Raw genomic sequence first — 16,260 nt, 5'->3', positions numbered from 1 at the left:
TTAGCTTTCTTCCACATTTGTTACCTCCGGGAAGGAACATACAAAGCCACATTAGCCATTTGTATTTTGCTGGGAATATATCTAATATATTTCTGAAAACAGAAAGGAAAAGCAATTAATGAAATCATGAACAAAAACTGGGAAGTGATACGATATTTTTAAAGATTAACCTTTTCTCTGACTTGCAGTTTTTCTCTCCTAGCTTTTTATAATCCCAAAACCTTCCTATTTGGCATAAGCAAGCTCTTAGAAACCTGGTTCTTATGCCAATATGCAAAGAGTTCCCATTGGTATTCACCAGTAATCTGCAAAGGCCTCCAGCCTTTGAATGCACCATGGTTACTTTAAGCACCTTTATAGAAATTACTTCCAGGTTATACAGATTATTCCAATTTATATTTTTAGAACGTTCTTAAATACCGTCTTCCTGAATTTAAGAAACACTTTTCACAGGGAATTTTCATAACGCATCTGAATTTGAGTAAGCGAATCTTTATTTTCCAATCAGAAAAAAGCTGACTACTTAGACTGAGATGAATCTTTTCTAAAAATAAATGATAATTATAATTATATATATGTATGTATGTATGTACATATATCTACATGGTATATATACACATATAGTATATATACATGTAAATATATTTAAACATATATACACAAGTGTGAGATATGTATCTCCCACTGCTTAAAGAAAAAAGCCTTAGTAATATCCTCATATGTGACCTTTCTCTGTGTGCATATTGTAGAGTAATGAAGGCATTCGGAGTATGGCCATTCGACACTTTGGTGAATTACTCAGGGACATGAGTCATTACATGTGGATGCTAAATGATGTGGTTCTTGGAGGCTTGGTGCCCCTGATCCTGTTTTTGGAAGACACAGATATCAGTGTAGTTAAAGTAAGTCCTGTGATCTCATTTTTCCTAGTTTTGCATAGAATCATAGTGTTTTTGGTAACATCAGACGAGCAGATCCTCAGTGACCTTTTTCTGCTTCACAGGCATGTAGACATACATTAACAATCTGTACCTCAGAATTAAACTGGTCAACATCTTATTTGCTCAAAGACAAATATTACAATTTTGAGCTGGTGGTGCTCAACATCTGTAACAATCTTGTAAGTAGCCCCACAATGTTTACTACCTTAGGAGTTCTAGAAATAACTTGAAAGGAGACCCAAAGTGATGAAAGGTGTGGCAGGGACAAGAGTGGACCCTGGAGAAGGAATGTGAAGAAAAGATAAGACATGAATAGTTACAAGCCAGGGCTTAAGACCAGAAAAAAATTAAATTTTCTGCTTCTTCCCCAACATGGATCGCCTCTGATTATCTTTCTCCAACCCACTTACTTTGAGCTACGGATGGTGATAAACGTAGGAACAGCATTTCAGATCACCAGAAGCAAAACTGGAGTTACTTTGTCATCATCTTAATGAGCTGGTGTTCTGGAAACCAGCATGAATTGCAGCAATAGACAAGTGGGGCTGGAAGAACGCTATGCAAAAGTTGGAAACACAAAGTTGGGCTTAGGAATCATATAATAAACTGAATAACATCTCCAAACAAAAGGGTAAAGTGTATACGTAGAAATCTCCAAGGTTTAAATTGGTCCTAATTTGGTATAAGCAACCAAGCCTCTCTAGAAGAAACATGCTTTTGCCAATGACTGAGATTCCCCCCCCCCCCATTTTATTTTCAGCTTGTTTCTCATGAGAACTACATTACAGATTTGATATCTGACACCTTGGGGTTCCTGAGAAGCTCCCGAATATATCTGAGGAAAGCATCAGTTATTTTAATTGGTAAATAAAATTCAATTCTCATTTTTTAATTTGCCTTACAAGGTACAGAATGGGGTAGCAGCTGGAAGTCTTTCTTAAAAAAATACAAATTTTCTTGGTTTATGAGGGGCAGCACCTGCCATGGTGGTATCTATTAATCAAAGTTAGATATGTGATGAGAATAGAGTTCTATTTGCTAACACAGTAAGTATTATTATACAAAGTGCATTCAACAGGATGAATTTCAGATTTTAAGATGGTGGCAAACCATTGCTAATTCTTCCCCTTCACTGCCTAAAAATCTACCCAAAGAGCAAGAAGAATATAAAAAATACAAATACCATCTTCAATAAAACAGGACAACTGTAACTACAAATTACAGATGAGGAAATGCTACTGAATCCAATAAAGTTCTTTCAAAAGTGTTGTGGGGGGAGGGGAGGTGCAGGAAGATTCTAACAGAGGACAACTAAAGTTTTTGATCTTGTACACACCTGACCAAACAGGGGTTTTGTCCCCCCTCACTAGTTTGTTACCATAAAGATCGAAATTAATAAACCTTTATTTGGAATGACAGGAAGTGAGCTCCCTGTTTGGTAGTGGGATCTTCCCTTGACCCTATTTAGCATCATGGAGTAGCAGGGGCACCCAGGACTGAGGAAATGGTCATGTCAGTCGGACTTGTAGAGAGGAGTCTGTCAGTCAGCGAAGGTAGAAGACAAATCAAACCAGGCTCATCACTAGAGCTCACAGTCTCTCTGGGGCTTAGAGGAGCAACGCAACACAAACGTGCAGAAAATCCTGTGTCATAAGAACTTTATTTCAAACCGGAAAGAGCTCCTATCCTGAATTCTACCCTGGAACTTTCTGCAAACAGTCCTCTATAACTAATATTGCAAGATCCCAAAATAAATAATTGAAAAAGGCATTACCTTTCTACAGAGGTATTTCCATGGGGAAAATGGAGGACAAAAAAAAAAAATTAGAAAATGTTTCTACAGACCAGATAAAAACCATGATATATATTTCTGTGAACCCAAAACTTTGTTATGTAAAGATCTAAGGTATAATGTCAACACACGGGCAGTATATGATAGGAGAACGGGAGCACAGGAAAAATCGGCTTTCAAAGAATGGGGGGAAAGCGTAAGAAAAAAACTACATAACCATTAGTACACTATAGCCAGCAGAAGAGAAAATATAGATTGTTGAGAACCTTAGGAAGGAGGGAACAACAGGTACAGGGTTGAGAAATGCTAGCAAGAGGAACGAAAACCGGCAAGAAACAGTTTGAAAAGCTAAGGGGCAATGAGCAATCCAGAAGATAGATAAAAGAAATGCCAACTATGCATAAATATCCCTGAAGAAGAAAAATGATTAGGGGCGCCTGGGTGGCTCAGGCAGTTAAGCGTCCAAATTCGGCTCAGGTTATGTTCTCATGGCTGGTGAGTTTGAGCCCCGTGTCAGGCTCTCTGCGGTCAGCTCAGAGTCTGGAGCCTGCTTTGGATTCTGTGTCTCCCTCTCTCTCTGCCCCTCCCCGATTCGCATTCTGTCTCTGTCTCTGTCTCTCTCTCTCTCAAAAATAAATAAATATTAAAAAATTTTTTTTTAAAATTTTAAAGAAAATGATTAGAGCAAAAAGGCGTTCATTCCAAAGGTATAACTTAAGGGGCTCCTGGGAGGCTCAGTCAGTTAAGCATCCAACTCTCGGTTTCCGCTGAGGTCATGATCTCATGGTTTGGTTAAGTTTGAGCCCCACGTCAGGCTCTGCCTTGACAGTGCAGAGCCTGCTTGGGATTCTCTCTCTCTCCCTCTTCTCTGCCCCTCCCCTGCTCATGCTCTCTGTCTCCCTCAAAATAAATAAACTTAAAAAAGAGGTATAATTTAAGAAATAAAAGAATTAAATAAACTGAGGTTTGATAGCATGTTTTTCAAGAAACATTTTATACAGAATGCAGCATTAAGACATTTCCTAATGAAGTTATGGAACTTCACAGTTAAAGAATTCTTTGAGCATTTGGGGGGGGAAATGTCATCTATAAGTTACAAAATAAGTAAATCTGGCCTTAGAATTCTCCACTTCGGTATTCAACCCTAAAATAAAGTAGAATAGTGCCTACAAAATCCTAAATGGAATGAAAAGAAGAGAGAGGAAAGAAGAAGGAAGGGAAAAGGAGAGAGCACCAAAGAGGGGGGAAAGGAAGAAAAGAAAAAGAAATAAGAGTCCCGGGGGGCGGGTGGGAGATGAGTGAGGGAGGAAGGAATGAAAGAAGTACGGACAGACAAAAGGAAGGAAGGGAGATGGAAAAAGAAACTACAATGTGTGCAATATTTCTATGGAAAAAAAAAAAAAAACCTTGCAAGTATTACTGAAAGACACAAAGAAGATCTGAAAAAATAGAAGGGTATAAACCAAATTTTGGGAAAGAAAGAATCAAATTTAAAAACGTGCCAGTTCTGGGGTGCCTGGGTAGCTCAGTCCATTGAACATCCAACTCTTGATTTCAGCTCAGTTCATGACCTCAGAGTCGTGAATCCAAGCCCTGCATCGGGCTCCACAGAGCCTGCTTGGGATTCGCTCTCTCCCTTTCTCCCTGTCCCTTCCCCCCTCTCTAAAATAAATAAATAAACTTCAAAAAAAAAAAACAAAAAAAATAAAATGTGCCAATTCTTTCCTACATGGATGTATGCATGGAATGCACTGCCAATTCGAATATCGTATGGCTTTCTTTTTGCAAAACTGACATGTTGATTCTAAAAATAATGTGGAAAGTTAGCACGCAAGAATATCCAGGAAATTCTGACCAAGAGAAAAAAAAAAGATGGGGCCAGGGGTGGGGGTGGGGGACTAGCTCTATCAGATATTAATACAGCTACAGTACTTAAAATCACATGGAATAAATAGACAAACAACTAGAACAAAGTACCATCCAGAAATAACTATCAAAACATGCAGTGTTTTAAAGTGAATCATTGGCTTTAACTAACAGGGATGAGAATATAGAATCTTCCTTAAATAGCTTCGGGACACCTGGTGAGCCATCTGGAATTTCAAAAATTATTTCATTCCTATCTTACTTACTTACTTCAAATAAATTCCAAATAGTCAAAGGCTCATATGCTAAAAATGAAACCATAATGATAAATAAAGTAGAATAGTATGGAAAAATTTATTGTATAGTCATGGGGTGGGAAAGACCTTTCTAAAGTAAAGGTCAAAATCTAGGAACCATGAGGAAAAGATTGATAAACTATGAAAAAAAAGTAAATACTTCTGCAGGGCAAAACCACTATAAACAGTCAGAACCCAAATTGAGATGATACCACAAATGAAGGGTGAGTTCTCACTGTCCAAAGATTCTTTATAAATCCATAAGAAAAGACAAGAAATTCCTAAAAATTCCCATTATCGGCATAGAATTCTGTACAAAATAGCTGACATTTAATAAAACAAAATTAAAAAAAAAACAGACATATAGAAAGAATTTTTTAATGCAAGAAAAAACCAAACAGTGGAAATAGAATCCAGGATATACAATTCTTGAATGAGCTTTAAAATAGAAATTATAAATGTGTTTAAAAGATTAATAAAACGGAATGCACAATTCAGTGGGTAAAATTAACAGCAGATTAGAAAGACCTGAAAAGAGACTTTGAGAATTAGATCTGTCAGAACAAAATATTCAGCTTCAAGATCAAAGTTTGAAGAGATAAGAGTAGAAAATAGGAAAAGAGCATAAGAGTATGAGACACGGTGAAAAGGTGAGAAATACACATCCATAAGGAGAGAGGAAGAAGAATGAGACAAAAATATTTGAAGGGTAAAGGCCAAGAATTTTCCAAAACTGAAATAAGGTAATAACAAGAAATAACACATCTAGGTTTGTAAAAGGAAAATAAAACTTTTAAAATATGTAGATAAATAATTATATTTAAAAATATTTAGAACACTGGAAGGAATTCAGAAAAATTGTTTGAATTAATACATAAACTTAGCAAGCTTTCTAGACACAGCATCAAAATACAAAGATCAATCAGATTTCTATATACTAAGAATAAACCATCGGGAAATCAAACTTTTGAAAATGCCTAATACAATAGCACCAAAAAATCCTGAAATAACTCAAAATAAAACTACAGAAAGATGCCCAAGATGGGTACGCAGAAAACCAGAAAACCCTGAGACAATTTTTAGAAACTTAGATATATAATGTTGGTGGACTAAAGGATCAGAGAGTATGGTAGCTTCGACTCTTCCCCAAACTGATCTGTAAATTCAGTGCAATCCCAAACAAAATCTCACCAGGAGCTCTGAGTGTGAGTGTGTGAGTGTGTGTGTGTGTGTGTGTGTGTGTGTGTGTGTGGTGTGTCTGCGTGTGAAATGAGACAAGCTGATTCTAAATTTTACATGAAAATGTAATGGTTTGAGAATAGCCAAGATGATTTAAGGAAGAACCACAACGTTGAAAACTTATACTACTGGGTAGATATCAGGACACAGTATACATTAAGGTAATGTGGCAGTGGCATTGTGATCGAATGAAGTCAAGACACTACCCCCCCCCCTCACCCCCGCCACACACACAATTATGATACAAGTGACCCTGCACAGCAATAGGGAAAGGACAGTGTTTGCTTTAACAGTTCTGGGTTAATCACACAGGGATATAAAAAATATCTTGACTCCTATGTTATGCAATATAATTACAGTTGGATCTACAATCCAAAAGTGTAAGAGGTAACACAATAAAGCTTCTAGAAGTAAATACTGAGTAGTAGGATACCAGGATGACCTTGAGACAGCAAAGATTTCTTATAAGGACCCCAAAATTCACTAACCATAAATAAAAAGATGGTGAACTAGACTACATTAAAATTAAAGACTTCTGTTTATTAAAAAAAAAATGGAAAAGTTTAGCCCCAAAGCAGGAGAAGAATTTGTAAGGCATGTAACATTTAAAAAGATTAGTACCCAGAATAAAAACGCCTACAAATACATAAGTAAAAGACAACTCAATATAAAAACAGGCAAGGGACTTGTCAGAACAGGCATTTTACAAAAGAAATATAAAAGTGGCCAATAAACACTATATAAAATTCTTATTAATCATGGCCAAAACAGCAAAGAAAATCACAGTGTGATGCCACCAAATCCATGAGAATAACTGAAAGGAAAAAGACTAACAATATCAAGTGGTAGGAGGCAAAGCAATGGAAATGTTCATAGTTACAGGTGGGAGTGAAAATTGATACAACCACTATGGAAACTGTTTAACGGTAACGATTAGAGGGGAAGATAAGCATATCCCTTAGGCAATAAGTCTTCTGCTAGCTACATACCAAACATTAATGCGTACAAATGCATACCAAAATTCATGTACAAGAATGCCCATGATAATATCATTATTCATATAGCCTCAAATTGTTCAGCAGCAGCAGAATGGATTTTTTTAAATGCTGCATTCATAAGATGGAGTATCACATAACAGCGTTCAGCAAACTTTTTCGGTAAAGGAACAGATAGTAATTGTTTTAAAATATGAGTACTGTTGGTCTCTGTCAAAACTACTCAGCTCTGCCATAAAAGTAGAATGGATAAAAGTAGCAATGGATAATACATAAATATATGAGCCAATGAGCTTGGCTTTGTTCCAAGAAAACTTTATTTGCCAACTCCTGATATGTAGCAGTGAAAATGAATGAACTATTGCTTCATTAAAGAAGTTGGATGAACCTCCCAATAATGCTCAACAACAAGTTGAGCTAAAGAATAATCTAAGGGGTGGGGGAGGAGATTGGGAAGGGCATGCCAGAGACTTCTGGAATGGTAGCAGTTTTTCTATTTAATGACCTAAGTGGAGCTAGAAATGTTCTCAGTAATCATGCACTGAGCTGTGCCAATATGATTTATGCACATTGATACACATAAATATATCTCCATAAAAAGTATCATTAAATAATAATTATTTGAAAGCACTAAAAGGTGTTCCAAGGATAATCTAAGACATGGTTTGCTTTGAGGAAAGCTATGGAGGCAGCTAGATTAGAGGATGCATTTCCACAATGTATTTTGGGGTCACTCTAATACTACTTTGTGCGTAGGGTACTTGGCAAAATCAGGTGGCCATTTACTGCTCAGAGATGAAATTGAAGTCATGCTTGAAGGTAAGTGTTGAAGTTATAATGAAATCTGTATGTATGAGTTATGTATAAGTCTAAATGAATTCACTGTCTGTGATTCAATTCACATATGTGTTCTATAATGGTGCCAGGGACGGGAGGAGGGTGGTAGGGAGGAATCAATGGAAAAACTAGGTTGAAGGGTATCTTTTTTCTTTTCTTTTCTCTTCTCTTCTTTTATTTCTTTTCTTTTCTTTTTTCTTTTCTTTTCTCTTTTCTTTTTTCTTTTCTTTTTTCTTTTTCTTTTCTTTTTTTCTCTTCTCTTCTCTTCTCTTCTCTTCTCTTCTCTTTTCTTTTCTTTTCTTCCTTTCCCTTTTCTGCTTCCCTTTCCTCCCTTCCGTTACCTCCCCTTTCTCCACTTGCTCCGGAGAGAATTAAGGAACAGTGTTTGCTCTCAAGATGTCCGAACTTTGGCATCTCTCTCTTAGCCTCTATTTCCTCATCAGGATCAGATTTACAAACAGGTGGGATAGAAAATAGGGTGGCAGCTTCCCTCCCTTCTGTGTGTGTGTGTGTGTGTGTGTGTGTGTGTGTGTGTGTGTGTGTGTAATAGACTTTATTTTTTAAAGCAGCTTTAGATTTACAGCAAAATTGACAGGAAGGTACAGAGATTTCCTATATACCTCCTGCCCTCACAATGTTGCACAGCCTCCCCCACCATCAACGTCTCCCCCACTCCAGATGTTTGTTACAACTGATGAACCGACATCGACACATTATGATCTTCCTTTTTTATTCCCTCATTCCCCCCATTCACTCATTTCTTCAATACCTACCTGTGGACAACCTGCAAATGCTAAGCCCTGTAATTCTGCCTCCGTGTCCTCAGAATCTTCTTTCTCCCCCCCTTCTCTTCCTGCTCCTTCTCCTCCCTTTTCCACATCTGTCCTCCCCTCCCCCCACCATTTCTTCTTGTTAAGAAGAAAATAACTCCCACAAGCCTGGTGTCTGGATATAATGACATTAGCCTTTTGGTATATGTATTAGCTCAGATATTTTTCAAGAATATAAGCTATTATATATTTATTTTTTGAATTATCAAAAAGTTGTGTAACTTTCTCATTTCCTCATATATTCATGCCAATATTCATATATTCGTGCCAAGAAACAGGGGTTTGCATCATCGTGGTAATATGTGTGTGCCATTTCATTTTATGATATGACGGATTTTTACGTGGTTCTCTGTTGATGAATGTTTAGACAGATTCCAACTTTTCTCATTATTATGAGTACTACTGAGCCTCTTGATGAATATATATTTATGCCATGTAGCAGAATGCTTAGCACATGACAGGCACTCAGTCAATGTTTAGTGAGAATTCCTATTTTTCTTTTATTTTTTTTTTTAAATTTTTTTTTCAACGTTTATTTATTTATTTGGGACAGAGAGAGACAGAGCATGAACGGGGGAGGGGCAGAGAGAGGGAGACACAGAATCAGAAACAGGCTCCAGGCTCTGTGCCATCAGCCCAGAGCCTGACGCAGGGCTCGAACTCACGGACTGCGAGATCGTGACCTGGCTGAAGTCGGACGCTTAACCGACTGCGCCACCCAGGCGCCCCCCTATTTTTCTTTTAATGAGGTCTGGTGGGGATAGCAGATAAAACTTCCAGGCTGCTTCTAGCCAAAATAGTGAAATTTAAGGGTGGAGAGGAGAGAAGGAGAGACTCTGTGAGACATGGTGTTTGTTCAGGGTTTGAGCTTCTCGACCACGAAAGAGACGTCTTGAACTAAAGGTTCTTCTGCTCTTAACAGCTATTGACAGAGTGCTTTGGGACGAAGATCCCATCATCAGGCAGTTGGCAGAAATCACCCACAAAATTTTTAAGGAAATAGCCCACAGACTGACATCCTCACATGTTAAACAAACCTTCCGAAGATTATTTCACTTCATCTATATAAAAAAATTGAAGCCTCTTTACAATTATAACTGGCCCAACAACCTGGCCAGCAGTCCTATGAAGATTAAGGAAACCGATGGTGACAAGGAAGGACTTACCGATGAGAATTATGTATACATGTTTGTAAAGAATGAGACTTGAAGAACTTCCCAGAAGAGGAATGATTTTCCTTTCCCACCTGATGACTTGAGTCTATAGGTACGTGCTTTTCTGAAGGATGCTGGAAGCCTTTCCTGTCGCTTCTTAACTCTCTATTCAAATAGAGAAATCTATTTCTTCTTTATGTTTGATGCTGAGCAGAGAGTTCACCTCATCAAATCCGCTAATAAAATTGAAAAATCATATAAGCAAAGCATTTTATGAGAAGCTCTTGATTTTGATCAAATCAACCTGCGTCTACTGAACACCTTCCAAGTACCAGGCATGATGGTAGGCGGTGGGGACATCTGGATGATATAAACAGGGTTTCTGTTCTCAGGAGAGTCACAGCATGGCTGTTTCCATCCTGCTTGGGCAAATGCTGCCCAGGGAAGTTTCAAAAAGGAAGGAACGGAACTTGTACTGCAGGACGAAGGGGAGCCCCTGTATTATTGCATTCTTGTTGCAGACACTGAGGCAAGAAGAGTGTTGGGGGAGAGCTAGAGACTTTGTTAAGGACACAGGTGGGCAAGGAAAGAGTGGGGAGAGCTGAGGCCTGAGGGGAAGGTGATGCTGTGCCCATCACTTTAAACTTTTTGAAATGAAAATAGGATAACCCGTCCTAGTTAGTGGTGACCACTGCCCTCAGGATCTGGTGTCCCGCCATCCTGACCCATCAGAAAGTCCTCAATGGTCTTGCCTGACCTGTTGCTTGGGCTCATCTTTCATTCCCCTCACCGTACCTCCCTCCCACCCTGTGCTCCCTCTCTGGCATCAACCCCTCCAGCCACAGGAAACTACCGGTAACCCCTACGGTTCAGGTGTTGTGTCTTTGTAATGTGTCAACTCGCAACGCTCGCACATTTCCACTGCTTCGTGGGCCCACCGCACTGGTGTGGGGTAGCAGTCACTGCATCTGCCCTGGGGTCCTCCTTCCACCTCTCTGACTTTTGAGCCAGTGGGTTTAGTTCCATTGACACCAGCTTCTCCTGTGGGACAGCCATGGACGGTAGAAGCCATAGGAGACTACCGCCGCTCCAAGACTGTGGGTTCTACCCCGTCCTTGCTGTCCTACTTTACACCCCCCCCTTCCCTTCCCAACCGCATTGAGCTTGAGACTTCAAGCTTGGCATCAATGTGAAGATGACAGTCTTGCGGAGACTACGTCCCCCATGGTTGCTTGCAGTCACATCCTTGGTCGTGCCTCTCTAATTCAACCCTGACCCGTGTATGGGAGATGCACTTTCCAGGCCCCTTTGGAGTGTTGCTCCTGTGTTTTGCCTTAATGCTCTGTGTGCTCTCGTTGCATTTACCAGCTTGTAGTGAAATTATTGCTTTTTTTCTCTTCCTGCCCCACAACATTGAAGTTTCTTAAACGTAAATGCTGTATATTACGCCTGGTGGAGTACTCTAGAGCCCCGCGGTGCCTGGCACGGGATGAATGCTCAGTGAACGCATGCCAATGAATGAAGTGCTAACAGGACATGTTGCCCTCCCGCTTCAGTAAGAATTTTCATATATTAATAAGTGTTGGTTAATATTAAACATAATGAAAGAATGGATACTTTTAATTTACTCCTTAGTCCATATTACTTCATTCTTACCCAGATGTTCCAGACCTCACTTCTCAAAATCAAAGCAACTTCCTTTCCCACCTTTAAGCAAGCAGGATACCTAGTGTGGTAGGCTACATAATAACCCTCCTAACGATATCCAGTTCCTGATCCCCAGAATCTGCGAATATTTTACCTTCCGTGGCAAAAGGAGCTTTACAAACATGATCAATTAAAGGATCTTGAGGTGAGGAGATTAGCCTGGATTATCCAGGTAGGCCAAATATAATTATAGGTTCTTTATAAGAACAAAACGGGAGGCCAGAGAGGAAAGAGATTTTTGGAGATGCAACACCCTTGCTTTGAAGCTGCAGGTAGGGACCAGAAACCAAGGAAGGCAACTCTAGAAGCTTAAAAAGGCAAGGGAATGGATTCCCTCCCAGAGCCTCCAGAGGGAGCACAATGCTACCAACACCTTGATTTTGTTCCCAATGAAACGCATTTTGGACATCTGAACCCCCAAACTGTAAGACAATAAGTTGATGCTGTTTTAAGCCACTACATTTGGCAGAGCAGAAATAGGAAACTAAGATACCTAGATTTCTACGAAACAAAGCAAACCAAAGTAAACTCTAACTCTCCCCACTCAAACACACACGCACACACACACGTACGCACACAGACAGCAATGAGTATAATGGACCTTACGCAAATGTCGAGGTTTCTGTAAAAGATCTGATATTCTGTGCTATTTATACATTAGACATGCTCTTCAAAGTCCATTAGGCCACCCCAACTGACACTATAGCCTCTTCATCATCTCCCGGCTCTCTCTCCACTTTCTCCCTCCCATCTCTTCTCCCCACCCCGCCGCCCACCACCCCGAATTCCTTGACTTCCCAGGAACCATGAGCTCTTTTCACTTTGTTGTAAAACAGTTGGCTCTCCACAGGTTCCAACTCTAGCCTGAACTTCCATATGCTCTGAAGACATAAAGGCCTTCTTGCAAAACGTCCTGTCTTCCTGAGGTCCAATTGTGATTCTAAATAAATAGCACATTCCCTGCTGGCACATGTCTGTGTTACTGCCATTTTCAAAAATTTTAATAATTCTTGCAGGCTTCCCCATGGCAGTCATGAATGGGACCTTTGGTGCTGTGCAGAACATGGCCCCCATCCTGGAATACTCACCGCTCACTCTCTGCTCTCCAGGGCCACTGGCTTTCTCATCTCTGTGTGACCCATGCATTAGGGCCTGTGCTCATGCTCTCCCTGTGCCTGAAACACATCATCACCCAGCCAGTTAGTACCCATCTTTCTTCCTTTCTTTTTTTTAATGTTTATTTATTTTTGAGGGAGAGAGAGAGAAGAGGAAAGGCAGAGAGAGAGGGAGACAGAGGATCTGAATCGGGCTCTGCAGTGACAGCAGAGAGCCCAAAGCAGGGCTCCAACTCACGAACCATGAGATCATGACCTGAGCCAAAGCTGGACGCTGAATCGTCTGAGCCACCCAGATGCCCCCCTACCCATCTTGCAAACGCCAACTCAAAATTCATGTTCACAGAACCCTCTATATGCCTCTGTAGCACTAACCACAATTACTAGAATAACTAGGGTAATAACTAGGATAATTACGGAACAAATTAATGGAAAAAAGTAATTTATTTTACAATGAGTTGCCTATGCCCTGATCCCATTGCTAAAACGTCAGCTCTATAAGGTCATGCACCGTGTCTGCTTGGTCGCCCCTGTATCCGCCAGGGGCCTGGCACAGTGCCTTATGCATAATAATATTTAATATATATTTATCACATGGATGGATGAATGAATGAACGAATGAACACATAACCAGGTTTTCTGATACTAAGAGGCTAGATGTGTTGGTAATAATAATAATGGGAAGACTCAGCCAAAGCTTGATTAGGTACATTGTTGTGGCCCCTGGTATAAGGAATGGGCTACCATTTGTTGGACACCTACTATGTGGTCAGCATTTGTCTTATGATTATCTTAATTCATTTTCACAATAACCCTGGAAAAGGTATATTTTTGCCCCATTGTGCAGATGAGGCACTACCGTATACTCTATTAGCTTTGATGTCCATGGAGCTGGAGAGAATGTAAGTGGTCCCCGGTGAGGTCACTGTTCCAGAAAAGACCACTGGCCTCTCTTCTATGCAACAAAATGATGGTGGCACCCGGTCAGGGAAGGAAATAGCCTCCCACTGAGATACCCTCTCTAACTCTCAGTATGTTCCTGTTGCACATTCTGCCCACTTCCTTCGAACAAAATAGCGACAGAAATTGATAAAACTGAGTGGCGACTATATGCCAGACACTGTACAAGGTGCTCTATTGTACAATCCAAATTTATTCTTCCAAATATCTCAGCAGTTGACTCTTATTACTGTTTCCATTTTACCCTTTAGGAATCCAAGTCTCAGAAAGGTCGTGTAAATCGTCACCATCTTAGGGAGAGGAAGATAGAATATTTAGCCTCAGGGACTCCAGACCCAGGGATCTCAATCACTACCACATTGTATTTGCCTTTTAGGGATCGATTTTTCCCACTGGCTATAAAACCTCGTTATATATACTGGAATCACTTGGACAGTTGTTTGTTTTTAAAAATTTTTTTTAACATTTATTTATTTTTGAGAGACAGAGAGAGACAGAGTATGAGCAGGGGAGGGGCAGAGAGAGAGGGAGACACAGAATTCGAAGCAGGCTCCAGGCTCTGAGCTGTCGGCATAGAGTGGGGCTCAAACTCACAAATCGCGACATCATGACCTGAGCCGAAGACGGACGCTTAACTGACTGAGCCACCAAGGCGCCCCATGTTCGTTTGTTTTTTAAATAACAGCAAGCTGACTTTAATCTAGACCATTTACATCAGAATCTTCCAGTCTGAGGCCTGGGCATCAATGTTTTTTAAGATTCCAGCTGGATGGGGTGCCTGGGTGGCCCAGTTGGTTAAGCGTCTGACTCTTGATTTGGGCTCAGGTCATGATCTCATGCCTCATGAGACCGAACCTCACACCAGTCTCTGTGCTTGGGATTCTCTCTCTCTCTCTCTCTCTCTCTCTCTCTCTGCCCCTTCCCTGCTTTCTCTCTCTCTCTCTTTCAAAATAAACATTAAAAAAAAAAAGAATCCAGGTGATCTAGAGGGAAGACAATACTATAAATCAATGTTATCAGTTCATCCTGGAGACTGGATTTAGACATTTGTGTATCCCCAGCATCCAGCACTGTGTCTGACATGTGAGAAAAACCTTATAAAATGTATCTATGATTTATGGCGCCGTAGGAACCAATTAGACAGGAACCAGTCATTTATAAACAAACATTTGTTAAGTGTCTAGTGTAAGCAAGGCACTGTCCTGGGGAATAAGGATATAAATTAAGCATTTCCAGATACATGATTCTAATAAGATATTGCCAGTCAGTTCTTCTACAGTGCGGTGAGCAGCAGGAAAAGAGAGTCTATTTCCCTGTAAAAAGAAGAAGTATCTAAATTCTAAGCAGAGCTCCTGTGTGGACTAGGATAGTCAGGATTCTAAACACTGATGAAGTAAAAATTAGATGTTTACTACGCTTATATCAATTTGCTTACTTTCCAGCAGATTTTGCTTTCTTTGCAGTATCTAAATGGACATTGTTGTCGAGTTAATAGAAGGCAAATTACGCTCATGGTGTTGAGGTGGAGGCAAAGATCACGTGGGCAGACAGGAAGGCACGTCTGGTAAAGAACGGAATTTTTTGGGCAAGGAAGTATTGTGGTGGTCTTAAAACCTGGCGGCATTCAAAGTGAACCACTACTCCAAGGTCTCCCTCTCGGAATAATGATAGAAGAATCTAGACTCGCATTGAGGAGTCGTGGGGTTGAGTCTTGCGCTCTCCGCTTACTAGCTCGAAGCCTTAGGTAATGCATTTCATTTCAGGTTCTCTTGCTGTGAAATGGAGTTAATATTCCCCAGGAAACAGGATTATTATGAAGCTTTCACGGTGTAATTATAGATGAATGCCTTAGAACGGATTGTGTTAACATAAGGCGTTGGGTCAGTAAAGGCCAAATCCCTAGTGCAGGTTTTCCCCCTTATTCGGATCCCTGAGAGTGGTGGTTATTCCTGGAAGCCTCTCAGCTGGGAGAGACGTTCTCTCCATGCACCTTCCCTCTGTTCACACCCCTCCCTCCATCCTCAGCTATTCAGGCTGCAGGGACTAAGAGAACGTATAGCTGGGTGATCTTTCGCAGCCCAGCTCCCTCCCTGGATTGTGCGCTGTCCGTTGGCCTCTCACTGATTTGGGAGTCACCACTAGAAGTCTTGCTCCTTTTGTCGGACCCCCCAGAGAAAACCCAGGCACGTCATTCTCCTGAGAAGTCTTCAGTGAGTCCTTGTTCTCAGCGTGAAATTCTAACTCCTGAGTTTGGCAAACCTTCCCTCTCCTGGCCCTGCTTATCTTCTCTAGACTCATTATGTCCCGACCTCCTCCTATTATCTATGCTGCTGTCTTAAGGGACCACATGCAGCTGTCCCCACACAGCGATTGGGAGCCAAAACTTTAGAATCTGTCGGCCTGGATCTCACTGCATGCTAGCTCTGCGTGGGTGCAGGCAGGATCGCTGACACTTTTGTGTCTCAGCTTCCTCCTCCATAAAATGGGCATACGGATTGTACCCAACTCTTTTTTTTTAATGTTTATTT

At 40.5% G+C, this 16,260-nt stretch overlaps 1 protein-coding gene and 1 long non-coding RNA gene across 2 annotated transcripts in view; one reads left to right on the top strand and one right to left on the bottom strand.

Annotated features, from left to right (window-relative positions):
• Positions 1 to 10,219, top strand: part of MROH9 (maestro heat like repeat family member 9) — a 90,071-nt gene extending 79,852 nt beyond the window's left edge. Inside the window, exons 18-22 of the mRNA XM_086694676.1 lie at positions 750 to 902; positions 1,004 to 1,120; positions 1,702 to 1,804; positions 7,886 to 7,948; positions 9,719 to 10,219. Coding sequence (XP_086550802.1) covers positions 750 to 902; positions 1,004 to 1,120; positions 1,702 to 1,804; positions 7,886 to 7,948; positions 9,719 to 10,005 — 723 coding nt within the window. The 3' untranslated portion in view covers positions 10,006 to 10,219. The remainder of the gene's footprint in view (positions 1 to 749; positions 903 to 1,003; positions 1,121 to 1,701; positions 1,805 to 7,885; positions 7,949 to 9,718) is intronic.
• The window catches only part of LOC147572700 (uncharacterized), a 300,233-nt gene that overhangs the window by 193,623 nt on the left and 90,350 nt on the right, over positions 1 to 16,260 (bottom strand). The window contains exon 2 of the long non-coding RNA XR_015246084.1: positions 12,746 to 12,832. This is a non-coding gene — a long non-coding RNA (uncharacterized LOC147572700). The remainder of the gene's footprint in view (positions 1 to 12,745; positions 12,833 to 16,260) is intronic.

The sequence above is a fragment of the Puma concolor genome, chromosome E4 (assembly GCF_028749965.1).
Source record: "Puma concolor isolate L17-30 chromosome E4, mPumCon1.1.hap2, whole genome shotgun sequence".
In the NCBI taxonomy this organism is placed as follows: Eukaryota; Metazoa; Chordata; class Mammalia; order Carnivora; family Felidae; genus Puma; species Puma concolor.
This window is presented reverse-complemented; position numbering and strand designations above follow the sequence as displayed.